The 23702-nt window shown below is 37.1% G+C and overlaps 1 protein-coding gene across 1 annotated transcript; it reads right to left on the reverse strand.

Annotated features, from left to right (window-relative positions):
• Positions 1-4534: 4534 nt before the first annotated feature.
• LOC149237191 (cysteine-rich receptor-like protein kinase 2) lies at positions 4535-11161 on the reverse strand. Its single transcript, XM_089369193.1, has 9 exons — positions 11150-11161; positions 10529-10596; positions 7085-7941; positions 6838-6975; positions 6598-6737; positions 6278-6488; positions 5970-6204; positions 4965-5109; positions 4535-4858 (listed from the first exon to the last, which is right to left on the reverse strand). The coding sequence occupies exons 1-9, from the start codon at positions 11159-11161 to the stop codon at positions 4535-4537; spliced, it is 2130 nt and encodes a 709-aa protein (XP_089225319.1).
• Positions 11162-23702: the final 12541 nt, after the last annotated feature.

Consider the following 23702-nt stretch of genomic DNA (forward strand, 5'->3'; position numbering starts at 1 on the left):
TTTGGTTTTCAACTGACAGATTTCTTGCCATGAGTGTTTCCATGTCTCCAGGTATCACATGTGCTCATCTACCTCTCAGCAGCACGGGTACAATGGTTTCCAGGAGAGCAGAGTTGAAGACATTGTTCAGAGCACACTTGAGGACGCAGTCGACCAAGTGTTTATGAACTTGCCTACCCGCAAAGACATCAAGTTGTTCATGGACAAGGACATCAAGATATGGCGACAATAGTATCACAACAAGCAACACCATCAGCAGCAGTTGAACGCAGCATACCGAATGCATACGAATGTAAGAGGAAGGTTGTTAACAAAACAAAGGCAGAAAAAAGCTGCAAGCTCAGGCAGATTCACTTGTGATAAAAGAAACTTTGGAGACTTGCGCTATGAGGTGACGACATGACATCAAGATCGCATGAAGGCAAAGGAAGTAACTTAGAAGGAGTTGCGTGTGCTGAAGTAGCAACTCAAAGAAGAACAGGAGCCGCATAGACAAGAGAATGAGTTGCAGTACAAAAAGGTACAGCAACGGGTGCAACATGCACTCACAAATGAAACTGCGCCTGTATAAGTTATACCTCCATCCCAGCAGCTGGCATGGAGCAGACATGGCGAGCTGTGTTGTTGATTGCATGCAAGGTAATTTACAGCATGCATGTCATTGTGTGCACTCACACGATCTAACCTATTTGGCACACTCACCGAGGAAAAGACAAGAACCAAGTCCGATTGGAGCTGAACATGCAGTTGACAGTTGATGTGCATGATCACCAGCACACACTGGAAGATCAACATGGACACTATGCATTAGTGTGTCATCAGTACGACCACACCCAAGAAGACCATGTGCATGTTAGCAGACGAGTTGGATGGAGGAGCCACACCAATGCACCGGGATGTAATGGAGGCAAGAGTTTGCTTCAACAAGATGTCACCATGGAGCGCATTCACACCATCACATATGACCAAGCTTGGCATCAACTCACCACCTTCACTATCACAAGCATGTCAAAGAGTTGGTCTCATCATAACGGACTGAGTGTCAGTGATGTCATGCATGGGTTGCTTAAGCCGTTTTTTCTCACATGGGCACATGTGCATTGTAATGTAATTTCTTGTCAAGTGGAAGTTCAAGTGTCAATAGTTGGATGTAACAGTCATAGAGTAAATGAAGAGTCATGAGGGTAGATGAACTGTCACAAAGGGGAATGTCAAGGATCAGCCCACCCTTTGCTATAAATAGAAACTCATAACCCATTGTAAAGTATTTTTGTCAGCCAAGCTTCCGATAGGAATATCTTAGAGAGAGCTTGGACAGTATTGTAATGAGCATTGGCTTCTCCACTGCGCAGAGCTAGTATATCTCTTTGGAGGAGCAGGCAGCTATGGCTATAATGTTCTGTTGTCAAAACTAATGGTTGGACATGGATGTATTGTATGACTGGAACATACACTTCTTAATATAACAAGAGCCAGCATGTTTCATGCATATGTTGTATTGTATTTCAGCTATTTGTTTACTCTAAATGATATAGGTATTTGTTTGCTTACGCATGCATGTATATCTATTTCTATATTTGTATGTATAAATATTTCTGAAACGTGTTGTTGGTTTAACCATCACTTTGGATTGCTAGCTAACTTTCCTTCCATGTTGTGATGCATCTTTGCTTATGTGTTCTCTTCTTAACTCTGTGCTATCACAGGTTTCCAAGGGGTGCAGTCATCTCAACCCCCATGTGTTAGAACCTCTCATGCACCTTACTTGGCTTGCTACAACTGTCACACCCTTGCTATCAATAGAGACATCTTACTTGCCTTTGTGCAAAATTGCGGTCAAGGCATTACCGTACTACCCACTGCTGGGACTCCTACACCAAATGGTCTGAGGTCTAATTGGGACTTCTTACTGAGGAGATCCCCTTACATGTTGGCGGGTCCAACACCATCAACATTTTGGCACTAGAAGGAGGGCCAGATGACAAGCTGAGCCCTCACATCTATTTTGAATCTCTACATATCTATCATGACTAACTACCGAGTTCCTCTTCCGGAGTGTATGTCTTATGGAAACAACTTCATTATCTCAGAAGAGCTCTCATATAACTTGTCACATAGAAGATATGGTGGTGGAGGCTATGTAGCCTTGGTTAGGCATGCGATCGGCATTGTAGGCTCATGCGAAAGACATGGAATCTTTGAAGAATACATGACTTGCACATTCTTCGTCTACACACTTCAAGGGCACCCAATGCACTCGTGTGCCACGTTGCCTAAAAAACAAATTCATTCTCTTGCTCTTCTGCTCGTAGAGATAGACCATGGTTTCAATCATTTCAACCATAAAGCACTCGATCAATAAATTCTGAAATTATGAAAAGCACCCGATGAATTTGTTGTTCAGTGTTACACAGGCTTTTGTAATCTTGCATACTGATTTCTCGAGGTTGAAATTGATTGGGAATTTCTTTATGGAAGATTTGAGTATCTTCTTCACATATCCAAACCCCACTAAGCACACATCAATGATGGAACTACACAATCGCAGGCAGGCACAGTTGCTGTCACAAGTGACTGTCTATCTTCACCTCATGAAATAGCTCCACTATCGCGGAGTGATGTGGGAGATCATGCACACACATCAGTAACTATCACATCCTTCCACCCCACCTACTCTTGATATCTATGTAGATTTAGCTTGCAAGCCTATTGGTTGTCACGTGGATTTGTTCCCTCGACCTCTTTCCTCACATTCTGTTGTTCCTCCAGATTGTACTATCTTGTGTTATTCCATAACAGACTCTTCACCTGTTGTGCATGAGGATCAAGTTGTCGATGGAGTTGGTGTTATGCAGCTAACCTACGCCATCATTCATGATGAGTGTGTGCGGGAATCTAAAGAAAAACCCTTATTGAAGGACAACTCCCTTCCAGTCACACCTCATCCGCTTTATCTGACATCCCTTGTGATTCTACAACTGTTGATTTCCCATGTGAAAACCCATTTGCACATGTTTCTACTTCCGATCATTCACAGGACACATCGGATGTTAGTCTGTCATTACAATGTGGAGAGGACACATCTTCCTCCGAAAATCTGTCCAATATATCACCAGTCATTTCAAAAAACACAGAGGATGAAAATATTTGCTTCCCATATACCCCTCTGCCCAATTCATCAAATCATGAATGTGATTCATAAAATCTATATATGTATGTGATTTTTTAAAATGGTATATTGTAATATTTAATTATTTAAAAAATATTTATTTTGATTGGTATGTTTATTTGAGAATATATATTTTAGAATTTTAATTTATTTTTAAGTTAGCCAGTTTTTATAATTAATTTATTTTAAATTAATTAATTAATTAAAGAAAATTTCATATCAATATGTGTCATATTGATAAGCCAAGGTATTGGCTTATGTATTGTAAGAACAATTATTTACAAGAAGTGAATTTCTAAGGTAAAGTGAAAGTCAATTTCTATGATTAAAAAGATTTTTTCATATTTCCTAATATATATGTTTGAGTCATATATTAATTCTTATTATTTAAAATAATAATAATAATTTACAAAAAAAGTTATAATTTAGTTAATTTTTATGTGTTTTTTTTAATCAAATTAATAGAGATACACATAAGATGAATGTTTTAATGCTAATCATAAATTGATACCTATAAACATTTACTAACCATTTAATTTATATCATTATAATAACATAAACTATATTAATAAAAATATTAAACAATAATAAAACATTAAAAATTTTAAAAATATTAAAAAAAAAAATATTTTTTTAACATTAAAAAATTGAAAACATTAAATATTTTATCTTAATATATTTTAAATATATCCCTATTTTAAAATAATTATTATAATATCAAGCTTTTAACCGATAAAGATAACCAATAAAGATATAATAGTTAGAAACCTTTTTTAGAAAATCACATTTGTTTTCTCAGAGACTCACTTATTCTGTATTCAATGTAATTTTCCATCGAGATTAAGAGCAAACATGATCGTGCACATTTTATAATAATATTCAGTAAATAAAATATGATTTTTTTAAATGTGAAAAATAAAAACCATACCTCACCATTTACAATAACATTGATATCAACTATTTTTCCATAAAACAAAAACTCTTATTGACCCACGATAAGGCGTTGCTTTCCTCAATAACCACTTTTCAATATTGAAACCCTAAATTCGCTCAGCATAATGCCGGAGACATTGTCGGGTTTCGCCTCGGCTCCAGAGTACCTGATGTGAGGTCGGCAGTTACAGAGTGAATAACGAAATTTGGAAATATAAAGAAATTTGGAAATCTACAATCGACTTAAGGATGACTGTTTTAGACACTTTCTCTTATTCACTCTGTAGCTGAGAATCCTACATCCCATACTTTGAAGTCGAAGTGAAAACCTGACAATGTCTCCGGCATTATGCTAAGCAAATTTAAATTTTCAATCTTAAAAAAACCCCGCCCATATCCGTGGGATTCTTGAATATTTTGGGAATCTGCAATCTAATTAAGCTCACTGGTGGAGGACCAAGTTGCTATACTGCTTGATGTTTTGTCCTCATCATTAACTTTACCACGTTTCAATTTGCGAGGACCGCCGGCGTTTTCCAGATCTACGAAAGCAGGCTGTGGGGGCGAAGGAAGATGTTCGGTCTCACTCCTCAGCATCGCCACCACCCGGAACATCGAAGGCCGCAACGAAGCAGCTGCTTGCGTGCACAGAAGGCCAATTTTAATCACTCTAATCCCTTCCTCCGAGAAATAACTGCCCTCCAATGCGGGATCCATACTTTTTAAAGCTCTATCTGTTGTATATAGTCTCCATGTCTGCTTCGTCAATATCAACAAAAACATAAAAACTTTAGTTAGCAAGGGATGCTATAAAGAACTGAGAAAATTGAGACTCAAAAGATAACATCGACATAAACCATACTCCTTCGATGAGAAACTCCATGTCTTCAGACGAACTCCGATTCTTTCTTCCGCTGATAATCTCAAGTAGAAGCACTCCAAAGCTGAATACATCGGCTTTCTCTGTCAGCTGTCCGCGTAAGGCGTATTCAGGGGCCATGTAACCTCTGCACAGTGTCGTGAGCAATCAAATTTTCATAATTGACCTATTTTAAAATAATATGATCTATATTAGGATGAGTTTATTGAGGTAAATTCTGAATCATGTTTTTATGGTCTAAATGGATTCAGCGCCATCAAAAACATCTGAGGCACCTAAAATCTTAAAGTTTAACAACTCTAATTCAAATTTACAAAAATCCTGTCATATTTTCTCAAGATATAGCAAGAATTTCCATGACTTTCAAGACAAAAAAGCAGTCACTACCACTATTTGGATATGCCAGTTTTGTTTCATTTACTGTAATTAATTAATGGCCTTGTCTCCTTGGCTCACACATTTACCTGGAAAGTTGTTTTTAGTTTGAATCTACAGATTTTTTTTTTCAAAAAAACTCTGATTATAGGAGTGTCTGAATTGCTTTTTAGAGTGGAAATAGATTCAAGACAACCAGAGATCTCTGGACATCCAAAATCCTAAAGTGGAACTTAAGATTTCCCAAAATTTCTGTTAGAATTCTAAAAAAATCATGCCAGAATTTCCGTTATTTTCTCTGGACTAACTTATGTCTCCTCTTTTATTCAAACAATTAGTTGAAAACTATGAAAATTTTAAACACCAAATAAATTAATTTTCCATAATTTTTTCTTAAAAAATTTATTCAATTTCATTTTTTCTTAAAAATTATTCATATAAAATAATAAAAAATTATTTTATATTAAAAGTAACCAAAAAAAATAAAATAAAATAAAATTACAAACATTTTGCAATTGACCTATCAAAACTCATTGAAATTTTACATATTAAATCTCATTAAAAATGGCAAAATTTAGATGAATTTCCGTTCTTAAATTTTCCTATTCTTACAATGTTCCTGCAACTCTAGTGTTGACGTGGCTCTGATCTTCTGCAAAGAATCTGGCCAACCCAAAGTCTGCTATTTTGGGCTTATTTTTATCATCGAGTAAAATATTGCTGGCTTTAATGTCTCTGTGGATGACCCGAATCTGAGATTCCTCATGAAGATAGGCCAGACCACGTGCAGTTCCGACTATGATCTCGTATCTCTCTTTCGAGTCAAGCAAATGACGTTTTGTTGCATCTGCAACGCATCAGAGATCATAATAAAATAAAGGAATCCAAAAGCCATCCAGGGGTTAAGAACGAGTAGATACCGAATAGAAACTTGTCAAGGCTACCGTTCTCCAGGTATTTGTAAACTAGTAGCCTTTCTGAGCCTTCAACTGCGCAACCAAGCAATTTCACTAGATTCCTGTGTTGAACACGACTGATGAGATTCGCTTCATTCAGAAATTCAGCATCTGCATGTCTTATACCCATATAGAGCCGTTTAACTGCAACCACCCTGCCATCTGGGAGAACCCCCTGCAGATCGACAAACGTCAAAATCTCATTTTTTTTTTCTTGAATTTAGTAGGTGCTGCTCTTTCCCAATATCTAATTTATTTAATTGAAAGAGATATTAAGCTCTCACCTTATAGACGGATCCAAAACCTCCGTCTCCAAGTTTGTTCTCTAGATTGAAATTGGATGTAGCCTCTCTCAGAATGTCGTACTTGAAAATGAGCTCTGGATTGGCTATGCTCGGCCCTAGGATAGAATTCTCTTCCCCACCTGCGAAAACAATTACAAGCTGTTTATTTATGTTGCACACAACGTAATCAGAAGCGTCTTAGATCCTTAACAATGAATAAGTTAGCTGCAATTTCAGGACCTCCGGTTCGATAAATCTCCTCCCGACGTTTCAAAAGAGAGCAAATATTCCACTTCCAAAGAGTTATGTCTGCAATTAATAAAATCGTAGCGGCTACTATACCCAGATTTATACCCAAGACGCTAGGTTTCTTGCCTGCTGCATATTAACACAAAAAGTATCAGTAAACCAGTCATCTATGTTTTAGTTAAACAGAAACACATGAAACCCTACAAAACCCGTGTATTCCTCGACAAAACAAGCTTACCAGAGGACGCGGGAGGACTTTTCCCTGGCGGCAGCGATGGTGGTGGCGATAGAACGGCAGCGTTGAAAAATTCATAAACCTCGTAACGCAAGTAGCAGTTCTGAGATCCGAATTGTGCCCCAAGAGCTCCAGGATGGCATGTAATAATTTCTTCTATGGCATAAGTGAGGCACGATCCGCAGAGTGTGCGGGACAGATCTCTCCAGCACTGTGCTAAGCTGTAGATATTCTTCGTTAAACCAGAAGGGACACTGACGGAATCGGCAGCGAAAAAGTTGGGGCTCTGTTGTGCTTCAGCGGTACTATTCCAGAGCAGGGCGTTCACAGCAGTTGTGAACTGTTGTCGTTGACTTCTGTTCCAATTGTTGGACCCATTGTCGCAGACAATATTATCCTTCCAACTCTCAATATCGTTGTAAAAGTTATGATCGTCGTAACGCAAGAAGCAGCCGTCTAGTTGAATCAATCCAGAAGTGTTTTGACAAACCTGAACAAGATTTGCTTTAGCCGTGGATGCGCACTGTCTGCAATCGGAAGAATCTAAATCTCCCCTGCACTGGACAAGCCCGTAAACAGTACTATTGCTGTTTGCCCCCTGAGCAACAATACTAGAGGTATTGAATCCAGTGGCATAAACATTGTTCACCAGTGAATCTAAAACCTTGTTTAGATTAACCTGAAACGCGCTCCCGGTTTTATATGTATGATAGCCGCTCTCCCCACAATCGCTCCAAACGGTAGAAGTCTCTGGGTCAGCTGCTGCGAAGCGTATACTTGTACAGAGACCGAGGATAATTAAAATGCTTCCCGTTAAGTGTTTCATCGCCATCGCCAAACCCAGCTTCTTCGTGCGCTGCCTCGGTCTGAGCTGACAGAATGACATAGTTGGAGGTGCTCCCGTAATCAAATGCCTTTGTAAAGTTCAAAGTGTACATTTATCAATTCTGGACACAGCCGTCTCAAAGGGGTTTTCTACGTGCAGAATACGGCAAGGTGTAGGATATTCTAATTTACATAGGAAATGTAGTACAATCAGATTGTGGTTCAGATTAGTATATTTCATTTTCATTTAGTTATTCCAACCACATAAGCGACTAACTTTTTTTTGTTTTTCAGAGGAAAAAAACGATTCCTTTCATTTCTTTCCAACCACATGCGCGACTAATTTGTGCAGTGAAGGAAATCTATCGTCTTTCTGCTGCGTACGTTTCTGTCTCCATTAAGCAGAGAGGGACTCACTGCGACCCGCTTCCGACTCTTGACGTGGTGGTCGCCTTGCTACATGTTGCAATAAAGTATTCCACAATGTAAATTTTCATTTCATTAATTTATTGGTTACATTAAATGTATTCCCAATTCATTGATTTACTGCTTTTCGGAGCAACTGTAATTTATGCTAAGTCACAATGGCTGTTCTTTTTGGGATGCGCTTATTGTGCCTTTATTCTTGTACCTTCTTAGTTTCGAGATCGATCTCCGGGTTCGCTATTTGAGAACCTCACTTCCGTGGTGTCTTAATATGTGCGTGGTTTAAAAATATTTACATATTAATTTGGAAAATAATGAAAGTGTTGGTAAGGGTATAATAAAATTTGGTAAAATTTTTTGATATTTTGAGTTATAATTGACAAATTTGGAAGTGTGTTGGAGTTTTTAATGGTGTTGAATTTATTTTTCCTTTAAAAATATGATTCAAACACTTTAACAATCTAATTTTTCAATTACCAAATTCCCGAAAGAAAAAAATGCGATCCATATTAATTATTAATTTTAAATTTGTAGAATAAGTAGACACCCCACTTAACCTTAGCTTTGAGATGTTTCAGAGTTGTACTCGATAATTAGTTAAACGGAATAATGAACATGGATTTAGATGTTCTTTTCTCATTGGTGAAATTTCTAACACAATGACGACATCCATAGAGGCTTAAAATAATAATTGTTTGAGTGGGGATTGTTATTGTCACAGTAAGATGGATAGAGAATGAGAAATTTAATGTTCATAACTTTAGTTTATGTTAAAAATTGTTTTAGTTTAATAAATTAATGTTAAAGGAGCAAAATCTTAATGAATTAATTGGATCTTTCTGACTCATTTAAGTTGAATGTTTCACATACTTAACCTTAAAAAAAAATTGAACCATGTTGATGTCTACAAAATCATTTGTAAATAAGCTGTAACATTAATACAATGAGTTAGGTGGATAGTCTTGCTTATTATTTTAAGGTTTTAATGAATTGTTAAAGTAATTCATTATTATGAGTCTTGTGGTGTAATAACACCCTAATGGTGAGAGGTTTTGATGCTGAGGATTTTGCGGCCCGTGACCTAGCCTCCGCCTCTGCCTTTCGCGCTGCCTCCTGCAGCTGCCCTGCCTGGCAGCCTGCTGCTACCGGCTGCCTTCCTTCCCTCTGGCCTCCTTTTGGCTCAATCCTATCGCGTTGATCTCTGCTCTCTGCTCTGGGCTTGGCAGCCTTCTACTGTCGAGCTTTCCTCTGCCTAATGCCTCACCAGTTGGGGGACGACTCTCCTTCTCCGAATGAAGAACCCAACCATGAAGCAACTTTTGCCTCCTTAATAGCAGATCATGGAGCTCCAAAAGCAAGGTCAATTGCAAGTAAATTTGTCAAAAAACTAGATGACATTCCTGAGATATCTTTACCTCCAACTCTACCTCGAAAAGCAGCCATTTCTCTGGCTAAACGGGGACTGGTTGGGTAGTTCACAGATCTGTGGCCCTCCCATAGAGCAGTTCAACATACAAGGGAAAATTGCAATCAGGTTCTGTGGAAGGGGATACTATACATTTTTATTTGAATCTAAAGAAGATAGGAACCTTATTTTCAGGAATGGACCATACTTCATGGACTCGAGAAGCCTGTATCTGAATAGGTGGTCTCCGGACTTTGATCCTGAGATGGACATCCCAAACGCAGTGCCGGTCTGGGTTAGGTTGTCGCATCTTCCTCTTCATTGCTGGGGGGAAGAGTCAGTCAAAGTTATAGGGAACGCGGTAGGCAAGTATATTGATAGATGTGAACCAAAAGACAACATGCACGCTTGTGCCAGGATCTGCGTGGAAGTAGATGTGGGAAAAGGGCTTCCGGAGGCAATCAAACTCAAGGTGGATCAATGGACACACATCCAGCAGCTGGACTATGAGAAAATCCCCTTCAAATGCAAAGTATGTCATGAGTATGGTCATTTTGCAAATAGGTGTAGCAAACTAAAGGATGTGGAGATGGTTGAGAATGCAGAAACCCAAGAAAACAACTAGGAATAAGTGAAAAGGAAGAAAACTAGTAATAAACAAACTACTCAGAACCCCTCTCAAGCACATGAAAATACTGCTACTTCCTCAAACCCCCTCATCAACCCTACTCCTCCGGTCGAACCGTCATCTAATCCATTCGAACTTCTGTATGAAGATCCTCCATCTCCACGTTCCCCTTCCCAGCCCAATGCTACTGCTAGTGCTTCCTCCCCACCCCTCAGCTTCTCGCCTCCCCCCCTTCCAATGATAGAATCCTCACTAGAAACAAAGTCAAAGAAACAACCAATGCTCTGAAACAGCCAAAAAAGGTCGAGAGGAAATCCAACAAGGAACTTAGAGATGAGGCCGCAGCAAAGGATATGGCTATTGGCACTCAACAACCAATGGACACTTTTCTTGGGAAATAGAAAGGGAGTGGGGAGAAAACGCAGCAGAAGGACAAGGCTGGGAACCACCATAAACCAAGTAAATAATGATCTTGGTCTCTTGGAACAGCAGGGGGTTGGGTTCTGCCTTAAAACTCAACGCAACAAGAGATTTAATAAAGAAAGAATAGCTGGATATATTAATGATCCAAGAGACCAAAACTGGATATATTAATGATCCGAGAGTTTCAAAACTTGATAGCAACAGAAAAAAATTATGAAGGAATAGCCACAGACTCCAACGGGGCCTCAGGAGGCATTGGTATGTTGTGGAATAAATGGAACTGGAAAATTATCAGCCAAAAACTCAACAGCAGCCGGATTAGGACAGATTTAACAAAGAAGAACACAAACGTCAAATATACGGTCATAAACATCTATTCACCAAATCACTATAGAGACAAAGCCTTATGTTGGGAGTCACTAAAAGAAGAGGTACAAGATGTTCAGATAGATAATCTAGTCATGGGAGGGGATCTAAATCTGATACGGAATATAGAGGAAAAGCTGGGAGGCAGATACATTGGAGATCCGTCAAGAGCAGTCTTGGAGGATATTATTGCTGAACATAAGTTGCTCGATATCCATCCTAGCAATGGAAAATTCACATGGAGCAACAAAAGAACGGGTGTCCATAACATAAAGGAAAGGCTTGACAGAATCTTGATTCAGGAGGATATAGCAGCAAGTTTTTCGTCCATCAAGAGCAAAATCGTGCATGCCTCGACATCCAATCATAAGCCGGTTGTGCTCATCCTAGACAAGTGGGAGAATTTCGGACAGCAAGGATAGCTTCAGGAATATAATAAAAGAAAGCTGGGATGCAAAGATGTTGGGCTCCCCTCAATATGTATGGGAGAACAAGCTCAAAAATGTGAGAGAAAAACTAAAAACGTGGGCCAGAGAAGAAGCTCTCCGGGACAAGAAAAAAAAAGCAGAGTTGTCAACAACCAACATAAGAATACCAATCTAAGAGATAACCTGAGTTAAATTAAGGAGTAGATTGGGGATAAAATCTTGACTCATTAATTGACTTCAAGTAATGAACACAAATTAAGGAATAAAAGGAGGGAATAAAGAGGCAACTAGGAGAAGAAATAGGAATCTTGTTGAGGTGAGGAAAATTTTAGTTTTTAATAAAAAGTTAAGTAAATAATTTTGGGTTACCCTTGATGAGAGAATGACAAATGGGTAGGTGAATAATCAAATTATTAAATTATAAAAAAAATATAATTATGCATGACATGCCAAGTGTCATCTAGGAGGACTCTTATAAAAGAAGGGGCAAGCCATAGGAGAAAGGACTTTTGGGGGAACCCTATTGTGGGATGGATAAGATGTTGTCAGAGCAGTGATAACGAAGCTATAGTGAGTTTGGTGAGGTAGAGGATTTTTAGAGAGGGGACTCTTGAGCCAAGGTGTGCTCTCCTCTACTAGCTAGTGCTTTCCTCCATTGTACAATTTGTGGCCCTCTACAAGCAAAATAGAAATGAAGAGGAGGAACTTAGGCAAAAGTCCAGATGTCTTTGGATCCAAGCAGGGGACAAGAACACTACTTTTTTCCACAACAACCTCAAGATTCGACGAGCGGGCAACCAAATTGACAAAATCCAAGTGGAAGGATAGGAAATAAAGGGGAGAGAAGAAATAAAAGAAGCAGCATTTAACCATTTTAAAAACCTCCTCACAACTGGAAAGCAGCAAGTGGATAGCGTTGATTTTCTTCAGCAAATTAGCAGCAAAACAATGAGCTTGAGAAGGAGGTAACAACGGAGGAAATAAGGGAGGTTGTTTGGAGCATGCATCTGGAAAAAGCTCCAGGCCCCGATGGATTCACCATCGCCTTCTACAAGTGTCATTGGAAGACAATTAAAAAAGATCTGGTCCGTATGATTAAGAATGTCTTCAAAAAACACAAAGTGGGGGAAAACACGAAAACTTCTCACTTGGCCCTCATCCCCAAAGAGCCAAATCTTGTCTCCTTTGATAGATTCAGGCCAATTTCTCTATGCAACTCCTCATATAAAATCATCACTAAGATTTTGGCAAATCGTCTAAAAAAAATCCTTCCTTGTATCATTTTGGAAAACCAAGGGGGCTTTGTTCCAAACAGGAAAATAACTGACAATGTAATCCTCATTCAAGAAGCCATCCATAGCAACATCCAAAACAATGAAAGAGGTATGGTTATAAAGTTGGATATGGCTAATGCTTTTGACCGTGTTTTCCATCGCTTCCTTGTTGCAGCTCTTCAAAAGTTTGGCATTTCAACCAAGTTTATTAGGATCATTGAAGCATGCATCTCCAACCCATGGACCGCAACATTGATTAATGGAAGGCCCAGTAGATACTTCCGCAGCACTAGAGGACTGACACAAGGATGCCTGCTCTCCCAATTTCTTTACATCATAATGGCAGAAACGCTTAGCATACAGCTGGAGAATTAGAGAATTAGAAGGGAGATTACTGGCATCAGAATTTCTCGAGGGGTTAAAGAAATTAATCACTCTCTCTTCGCTGACGATACCCTCTTGATTGGGGGCACATCTAGTATTATTGCTAGAAGGTTCAAAAAGGTGTTAGATGGCTTCCTAGTTGCCTCTGGAGGTCTTTTGAACAATAAAAAATGCAGAATATACACCTGGAATGTGCCAAATAATATCATACAAAGGATCTCTCAAATACTGGAAATCTTAGTACTGCAAAAATGGAGCCATTTCATATATTTGGGGTTACCATTGGCCAAAGAAGGGATTAAGATAGAGGCCTGGAACAAAAAAATCGAGAAAGTGAGAGGGAAAATCCAAAGCTGGGGGATGATGTGGTTAAACTTGGCTGGTAGAACCATCTTAATCAAAGCTCTCCTTTCGGCTTTGCCAATCTATCAGTTCGCTTTAACTTTGGCTCCAGCTAGCATTCATAAGCAAATGGAGCTTATAATCAGAGGCTTCCTTTTGCCGAGGGGGAGACAAGACTCCAAAAAGTTCAGTTTGGTTCGGTGGGATCAAGTGACTCTTCCCTTCGAATATGGAGGTATCTCCATCCACCTCCCAAACATAACAAACAAGGCTCTTGGTATCAAGCTAGTCTAGCGCATGCTAAATGGGCAGGATCAGTGGTGGGGAGAAGCCTTGGCAAGGAAATATCTCAATGGGTAGAGGTCCTTGGTGATTAATGAGCTGATCTCGGACCGTCCTTGTACCCAAATCTGGAGGCTTACTAAAAAAACCATTCCCCACATCAAAGATCAATTTCAAAAAATCCTGGAAACAAAGAAAACATTTCCATCTGGAATGATTGAATTATGGGAGTAGCGTCGTTAAAAGGACATCACAATCTGAATGATCTCCATGACTGGTTGGAGGAGAAGGGTATATCTTCCTTATTCTCCATCTCGGAGTGGGATCAAAATAGATGGAATGCTTGGAAAAAGCCTCCTATACCAAATCGACTCTCTGATCAGTGGGAAGAATTGAAGGCCCTGCTATATGGCTCAGCTCCGATAAACAAAAGGAATATGGACAGTTATATTTGGGATCCCAATGGAGGAATTTACAATGTCAAGTCTGGTTACAACTTCCTCCGTATTCATAGCAACTATGATAATTGGAGCCTCTGGCCTGCTGTGTGGAAGAACGCTTGTCTTCCTAAAATCAAGTTTTTCGCCTGGACCCTGCTGAAAGGAAGGATTCTTACTGCTGAGAATTTGAGGAAAAAAGGCATTCATGGGCCTTCAATGTGTGTTCTTTGCCAAACAAAATAAGAGAGCACCCAACACCTCTTCTTGAACTGTCCCATAGCTAGACAGTGCTGGAAGCAAGTTATCAGCCCCCTCAACATGGATATTGAGCCAATTGTGTTGTTGTCTCCTTTACACAAGAACTGGGCTCACAGCTACCCTTATGCTAAGCGAAACAAGGCTGCCATTATAAGTGTTTGGAAGTGTCTCCCCCCCACACTTTGTTGGCACATCTGGTTGGAAAGAAACAAGTGCATCTTCAAGGGCAAAAAATTAAGCTCAGGGACTATTCTTTCCAAAACTTGGGCCCAAATTGCGGAAATGATCAGCTCTAAAGGTATGTCACCCCCAAATCAAACCAGCCGGACACAAGTAGAAAAGGATTGGTACAATAAAATCCCCATGGATGGACTAGTCAGGAATCATATACCAAAGAAACTACATCCTCTTCTTTGATGGAGCCTCTAAGAACAACCCCGGAAGAGCTGGGGTGGGTGGACTAATCCTGGATCAGCAAGGTGAAACAATTTCCACGTTTGAATGGGGGCTGGGGACTCTATCAAACAACAGGGCAGAGGCTTATAGTTTGCTAATGGGCACCAACATCCTCACAAAGCTCTAAGCAAAAGATCCAATTATTATTGGAGACTCTGCTATTATTATGGCAGCAATGGAAGCTGGAAGAGAATTTAAAAATCAAGCCTTGAATAAGATAAAGCAAAGAATTATTGATAATGTCAACCTACTCAGGAAAGTTGTATACAAACATGTGTTAAGAGTTCATAACCAAGCAACGGATGCCTTCGCCAACAAGGCGGTGGACAGAGGGGTAGGGACAGCAAGAGAAAATAATGATGTCTATGAAAAACCAATACCATAACCAGCCTTCAATGGTGATTTGGCCCATTATACAAGACCTAGGAAATTACATCACTCATTTTAAAATAGGGGAAATCAGTACAATGCAGATTCAGAATGCGATTCTCCATCATATGTCTGACATGGAAAACAAAGAAAATCCGCCAAGAGCAGCGCGGAAAATCTCCCCTGTTCAGAACAGCAAGCAGTGTATCCTTCTGCCAAAAAAATTTCGTCCTCAAGACATGATAGCAGTTGGTAAAAGTATCTTCAAGTGCAGGGGATCTCATTTTGTCACGAATTGCAATGACTTCTCTGCCAGGAGGGTTCACGAGGAACTCCACATCAAAGATTATAAGAATCAGCCCGGGATCAGGTTTCCTCACAAGAAGAAGTATCTCAGCAGCATTAGCAGAAGTTCTTCAGGTCGCAGTGCTTTTCATAGGAGGTTTCCGAGGAGTAACATTAGCTCCCTCTCTTCCTTTCTGTGCGTCGACAAAGGTAACTTGGTTTTGGTTATTTGGCTTTGAAAATTTTCAACTAACCTCCTGTATGTTCCTGTGGTTCTGTTTAGTATTGCGCACAGGGTGTCTCAAGCTTCTACAGTTGTGCCCCATCTCTTTCCCCCACTCAATTCCTCTTCTCGCTCCCAGAACTTCTCTCAAGCTCCCCGTCACTCCACTTCCCCTTCTATCACTGGACCTATGGGCTTCAAAAGTAAATGTGATCACTCCATTTGGCTGGCTCTTCCCCGCTGTCTAATCCCATCTCACTTAAGCCCCTTCACCCTCAAGCATCAGCTCCAGTACTTCTTTAGTGAAGACCTGCATTCCAAGCACTCCACGGGCAGCTTCAGACTTTCGAAGCAGGGAGAAAATTTGGCCAAGAATTTGAAAACTACTGCCTCCCGCCCAATCACGTTCAGAAGACCTCAAACTCAGAACAACAATAAGGATAAGGAGAGCTACTCCTCTGTTACCAATATGTCTGGCAATCCTTTGGAACAGATTGAGAATAACAATAGTTGTGCGCTCTGCCGTGAAAACTGCTTCATGATTGGGTGCTTCATCAAAACTCTCAATGAGCTCAGGGCTGAAATGGAAAATGAAAACAAATCCAAGAAAAAAAGTTCGAGAAGCAGAAAGCCGAGATCGAAGGGCTAAAAGAAAAATGTCAACATTTGGAAGAAGTGGTGAGCTACATAAAGACACTGAATCAAAGCGAGCAAGGCGAAGCCTCGACCAAGCTCAGCAACAAGAAAGACAAGCCCCCCAAGGATTCTGTTAATCAGTTTTGGTGAACTCTTTGAAAATTTCCTATGCTATGTAAATTTTGTTTACTGTTAGGACAATTCGTTCGACAAAATAGTCGCTATGTATTTCAAATTCTAAGAAGGAAGACCAGTGATTCGGAGGACAGGACTGCATTCCCATTTTGCACCTCCATCACCGATCTTCCCTCTTCACATGTACTGGGACCTTGTCCCCCCGATGTTGTTTTATAATATATCAGTACCCGACCTTGTTAAAAAAAGAAAAAAAGAAAAAAAAAAGTAATTAATTATTATATGTATTATATGCGTGAGTAATGTTTAAGGAAGAAAATTGTGTAATTAAATAATATTGTAAGAATAATGGGATAAATTATGTGGTTTTGTTACATGATTTTAATCAAGAAGAAAACATGTCAAAGAAAATTATGAAATTGAAACATTTTTTATAAGAAGATATTTGAAATTATAATTTCAAATTAGATCATTTTTGTGAGAGAACCTCAAAGTTGTGTGGAAGACCAAGAAGTAGGAAAAGGAGTCTGGTTGACGACATGATTTAGTGGAAATGCCATGAAAAATGCATAAGTGACAAGAATCTCAAGGACATATTTAAACTTGGTTGTTTGATTTCAAAGTCTCCACTCACATGACTTTTTCATAGAAATTGGTTGGTGGAATATGAACAGTGTGATAGTGAAAAAGGAATATTTTCTCGAGTGACAAATTGAGATATGGAATCCTTAGATGCCAATGCATATAGGTGAGACTCAAAGATGGAAGGATCAAGATAATTCTTGTTGTGAAGCATGTGTTAAGTTTGGCATGAAATTTTCTCTTCACAAGATGAATTTTAGATGTGAGAATGGAGGTGATATTCATTAAGGATACATACATATTGGCTCATAAAGCATTAATATTGACTAAACTTGTGAGATTTGGTACCCTTAGAAAACATGATGTAGTTATATGTTGTAGATAGTGGATCAACATCAAAGAGTATCAATTGTCTAAGGAAGGAGGATTAATGATGTGATCTATGGATCACAAGCTACTCATGACCTTCTTCAAAATAGAAATTAAAGTTGAAAAAGAAGTTGTATTTTTCATTAGTATTCTTAGAGGTTAAGTGGTAGTTATCTTGGTCCATTTAAATGTATGTATGCCACTTAGTGGAAACTTTCCATTAGTGGGAAAGGAAAGAGAGTTGTTCAAATACAAATATGAAAATTTTCCAGAAGATAAGTACTACACCTAAACATCATAATTTTGTTACCGAAGAATCAAGTGGAACCATTAAAGAGAAGGTTAATAGAGTGAGGACAAATATAAGCTTTAGAAAAATGATCGTGCACAACAAAGGTAGAGATTGTTGGTGAGTGACCATTGTTGTCCTAGTGATGCTACTCCATTTAACATTTAAAGTGGTAGTTAATCAATAATTGTTTCTCATGGAGAATAGTGTAATTTTGAGATTATTGGTGAGTAACCCATTGTTGTCCTAGTGTTATAGACATTTTTTTGCCTTACAGCATAGAGCATGAAATGTCAATAATCTGAGGGATCCAAAGTCCCTAAACATGTTGTTCCTACCCCTAGAGGAACAAGGTCAGCAAACCACAGCACTTCAGATCAGTTCTCCACTGAAAAACACTCAAAAACAGGTCAATTTTGGATCAAAGCAGCTGCTCCACTAAGCATCTGCGCTGAATGTCAAAAGCTCTATGGTGTACCTGCGTTGCATAGCAAGTGAAACAAAGGCTACCTGCGCTGGGCGTACTTTGACATGTGGAGGAATCTTTTCTCAATGTGCCAGTGCCCAGGAAGCTTCCAAAATGACACTTGGATCAGAAGATTCGCCTAATGATGAGTAAAGAGGTTCTAAAACTCCAAGTGGAAGGTAGAAACTCCGAGTGGACTCAAGGACTGAAGAACAACTGGAGTTGAAGAGGACAACAAGTCACACATCAAGCTGACTTATCTTCACTCCAAAACTCTATATAAGGATCTCATCCCATGGGATCTGGAAGGCCGGAATTTTGTGCAGAGAATTGCTGTTGGTTTACAGTTGAGAGTATTGGGTGATTGCTTGAGGGAGGTGAAGAGGAGATTTCTTTCCGTCGGGAAGGTGATGCTGGATTGGACCTCTTACGGTTGTATCACCGCCTGAACCTTCCTTATATTAATAAAGCATTTGAGGTTCTTCTATTCGCATGTGTTTCAATGGTGTATTGTCTTACTTGCGTATTTGATTTATGCTAATCCTTGAATCAATTATGAATGCATGCTTCTTGTAGTTTCCTTTTCTTGTCTTGTTCGCAGGATCTCGTGTAGCTGGGCCCGTGAGAAGACTTGGAGCTGGGAGCAAGCGGCAAATAGAGGAGATTGGATCAACCATTTGCACAAGACATCGGTAAGTGGATCTCTTCCTTTCATCTCGTGCATGTCATAAAGAAGTAACTTTAGATAGCTTTGCTTCAGCTGTTGCTAAGGAACTATCACCCTTAGAGTGGGATAGGGTCATTCCGTGTTGGATACTTTTCCCCACAACACCTAGTGATGCTACTCCATTAACATTTAAATTAAGTGGTAGTTAATCAATAGTTGTTTCCCATTGAGAAGAGTGTAATTTTGAGGTACATGTGTCTATGCTCGATGAGAATGTTGGCTATCCAAATATCCATAGGATTTCCTATATTTGTAGTTTGACTAGGATTGTAACCAATTTCTTATATTTGGAGAAACTTAATCTATAAATGTCAATCAAACCAAGGGTGTTATTACACTCGAAATGGAAGATGTTGTATAAAAGAAGTAATTGCTTTGGAAAGTTTCTAAAATTGCATTATATAATAGTGGAGATTAGTGAGAGATTGTTACTCAAATTTCATACTTCCAATAGCATTGCAAATGATTTTTGGAAGGAAATTAACTTAATGTAGGGGAAACATACAGATTTAACCTTTGTTAGAGTGACTGCCACATGAGAGATTAATGGGATTTGTGGCAATCATTGTCAAAGCAATATTTCTGAATTTGCAGTGTTTGTAAATTTCCATTTAATTGAAGTGTTTTATTTGCTATGCATGAAATGTACAAATTGTACTTTTTAAACTAAGTCCAATAGTATAAAGCAATTGTATTCTTAAAAAGAAAGTTGGGCAATTTTTTTCTAATATTCTTTTATTATGTTATGGCTATATATGTTGTTCCTATTTATTTTTCTTAGTTTATCATTATGCATTTTTAACTTTTAACAGAAATAAAGTTTTAGTCTAATTGATATTTATGAGGGACATTGGGATCATAAAAACCAATAAGCACCCATTTTTTATTTGAATTCTAATTATTTGCAAAGGTGACATAGGAAATGATCGCTTATCCAGAATTATTAGGTAGATCGAGATATGCCATTTAGTATGGGGTTTATACATTAAAACTCACTTTCACCTAAAGAAATAGCTTAAGGAACTACTTTTCTTAAGTTATTTGCACTAATTAATCCACTTACATGAGAATAACACATAAATCGATTAATTTTATGTTATCTTCATAATTCTACCCATATAAGTGAAATTAAACTAAAATATTTTCATTCACATTTTTTTTCCATGGGAATAATTCAATATATCATTTATTTATTGATTATTCCTTAACTTTTTAAACATTTTCATGAAGATAATTTATTAAATCATTGTTTATAAATAATTTTTAACTTATTTTTAACCCATTTTTACTAATTAGCTCAATAAATCATTATTTTATGAGTTAATGATATAAATAGAAGTTATTGACAATTATCGTTAACTTTTTCTTCTCACAAATACTACTAAAGTAAATTAAGTCTTGATTTGATTCAAAAGAATATTTTATTATATTTGAACTCATCAAATCTAGTTAGCATTTTGTTATAAATAAAAAGGTTTTCCTCCTCATTCCACATGATCCATTTTCATCATCCAAACTATAATCCTAAAGCCCAAGAACTCTCCACTAGAAGTTCTCCATTTTTTTTTCCTTTTGATTTTGGATCACATGATTTCAAAAAAGGGAACCATCAAACCTTGAAAACGGATTACAAATGAAAACTCCCAAAGAGGAGGGATGTCCTTTTTTATCCACTCTCGTAACGAAGCTTCTCACTAGATGAGCACACAGTATAAGTCTACTTTTGTTATCTAGAATTTACATCTATTTTATATATATATATATATATATATATATATATATAACAACTACACTGACATTTGTTATTCTTAAATTTTATAATTAGATTTTCATATTCTTTTGTTAAATTAATAGTTTTTGGTAAAGAATTTTTTTACTGACATTTATGTAGGAAGACATTTAACAACAAACATTTGATTAATAAAATGTGTAACCTTTTATGAAAACTAAAATTTCATTAATAAACTAACTACTAACCCAACCTGACAAAATTTACCTTAAAAACTAGGTTGATAAGAATATTTTAGAAGAGAATTTTATGGGGATTTTCCTTTAATATTATAATTCATTTGATTCAAAGCTTTGTAATGGATGAAAGTGATTTAGGTAATCATCACAATGATATGTTTTAAATTTTATGCAACTTTGTATTGGTGAAAGTGATTTGATGGAAGTGATTTTGATACTCATTCATAATGATAGAATTTGAATTTCGTACTCGGTAAAAATTAGAATTTATAATAGTATGAATTTTTAAAATTATTTTGTTGTTCTAAAATTTCTCAAACAAAGCATTAAGTATGTTTATACTCTGTATATTTGATATTGGAATTTTTGGTTTTGACAAATAGATTATTATAAATAAAAGTTTAGTTAATTCCATTTTAGTGGCTTACACATGTATACCTTAGTAGTCTAGCTATGAAAACTCGAAATATGCATGTATAAACAAGTCTAACTATCACTACAATTTTTACATTAGCATATTTACAACACATGACATAATAATACATGGGAAACAATAATCACTTAAGTAACTTGAAATATGCATGTATAAACAAGCCTACCTATCACTACAATCTTTACATTAGCATATTTACAACACATGACATAATAACACATGGGAAACAATAATCACTTAAGTAACTGAACTATGTTTGAGAACTAAATAACCACCATAGAAATTGCATGTACTTTCTATGTATATATATTGTACCATGCGTCTCCTTTTAGGATGGTATGAATATTATTTGATTTAATTTTCTTTGGGTTGGGTCAATCATTATTACAATCTTTACATTAGAATATTTACAACACATGGCATAATAACACATGGGAAACAATAATCACTTAAGTAACTGAACTATGTTTGAGAACTAAATAACCACCATAGAAATTGCATGTACTTTCTATGTATATATATTGTACCATGTGTCTCCTTTTAGGATGGTATGAATATTATTTGATTTAATTTTCTTTGGGTTGGGTCAATCATTATTTTGTTTCATTAATGCTCATTCTTTAAATTTCATAACTTAAATAATCCAAGTATGTTTAAAATTCCCTTTGATTTCCATTTTAAAATTGATTCAATAGTATTGTGTCCATACACTACAAGCATTATAGTTAGTTTCATATACAAATATTTCACGTGGTTATAGAAATATTGTTTTGATCCAATTTTCTTTGTTCATTATTTTTCCTTGTTAGTGTTTATTCTTTTATTCTCGTAACCAAAGTAGTCCAATATGTTTAAATTCCCTTTTCATTTCCATCCTACAATTGGTTTATTGGTATCACAACCATACACTACCATCACTACAATTGGGTTGATCATTTTCTATCAATTGAAACCTGTTCTAATTACAAACCTTATTATGTTTTCTATATCTACCTACTAGACTGTGGAACGTCATTGTGAGAAATGACATCATTAAGATTCTCTCAATTGATAGAAAAAAGATATGATAGATAAGGAGATGAATATTTTGAAGAAGGTCATAAGTCTATATGACTTCAATAGTAGTGATTATGAACTTCCCTTTAGTGGCATTTCACCATTCAACATTTGTATGAATCTTGGAATCCCAACATGCTTAAAAGAGAAAGTTTTATGCATATGTTGTAGGCCATTGGATTTAATATCTTTAAACCTACTTCACTATGAATGATTTCACTAGAAGTGACAAAATTGTCATTTCTACATTGAAGATATCCACCATAGTGCATTGTTTGTGGGATATAAACATGATGCATCACATATAAGAAATTGCTTATTGACACATGAAAAAAACCATATTGTGTGGTAAAGGATTTTTTATGAAATTGCAAGAAAAAGAAACAACTTTAAAAACAATGGAAACAATTGTGCTTATGTAAACACCACACTCTATAAAGATGCAACAAAGAATCCTTTAAAATCATGGAAAATATTCACATTCTAGATTCAAAGCATAAAATTTTGAGTTACATAAGTGGTCATAGTCCTTATTTTCAACAATATATTGATTTATTTGATGTCTGTATGCTTGCATATGCATTTCGTTTACTTCGAAGTTTGAAGAAAAGTTGCAACAATAGAAACAAAAAGATCTTGAAAAATGAAACATGAATTCAAGACATCAAATAATATGGTTCCTTGATAAAATATGCCTAGGAATAAGAAAAAACCATGAACGGAGACCATATTTGATGGAAATAACAATGTTGTGAAAGGTGTGACTACTACAAGTTGTTTTGGTATGACCTGTAGGGTTATCTATCAAATGAAATCTTTGTTGGAAGAAAAATTCCGTACTAAAGAGATAAATATGAAGAGGTACAACCCTCAAACTCTTTAGGTGTCAATGAAATTCAATGCAAACTAAAGGCCCTAATTATTTTAATCTCTTCTATGCATTTTGTAAAATCATGATCTGTAAAGGTGTAAAATACGAAAAGGAAGAGACATTTTCATATGAAAGTATGGTAAATCCAAGTATGGTATGCATCCCCTAATGTACAATGGTATCTAAAATTATTTTATTTCTACTACCTCTATCAAATAATTGACATTTCTTGCTACATTTTATCCACAACCTACAACTTATAATGTAAGAACAAA

Source organism: Pinus tabuliformis, chromosome 8, assembly GCF_031772625.1.
Source record: "Pinus tabuliformis cultivar Carrire ecotype Pingquan chromosome 8, CPIR1, whole genome shotgun sequence".
Lineage (NCBI taxonomy): Eukaryota > Viridiplantae > Streptophyta > Pinopsida > Pinales > Pinaceae > Pinus > Pinus tabuliformis.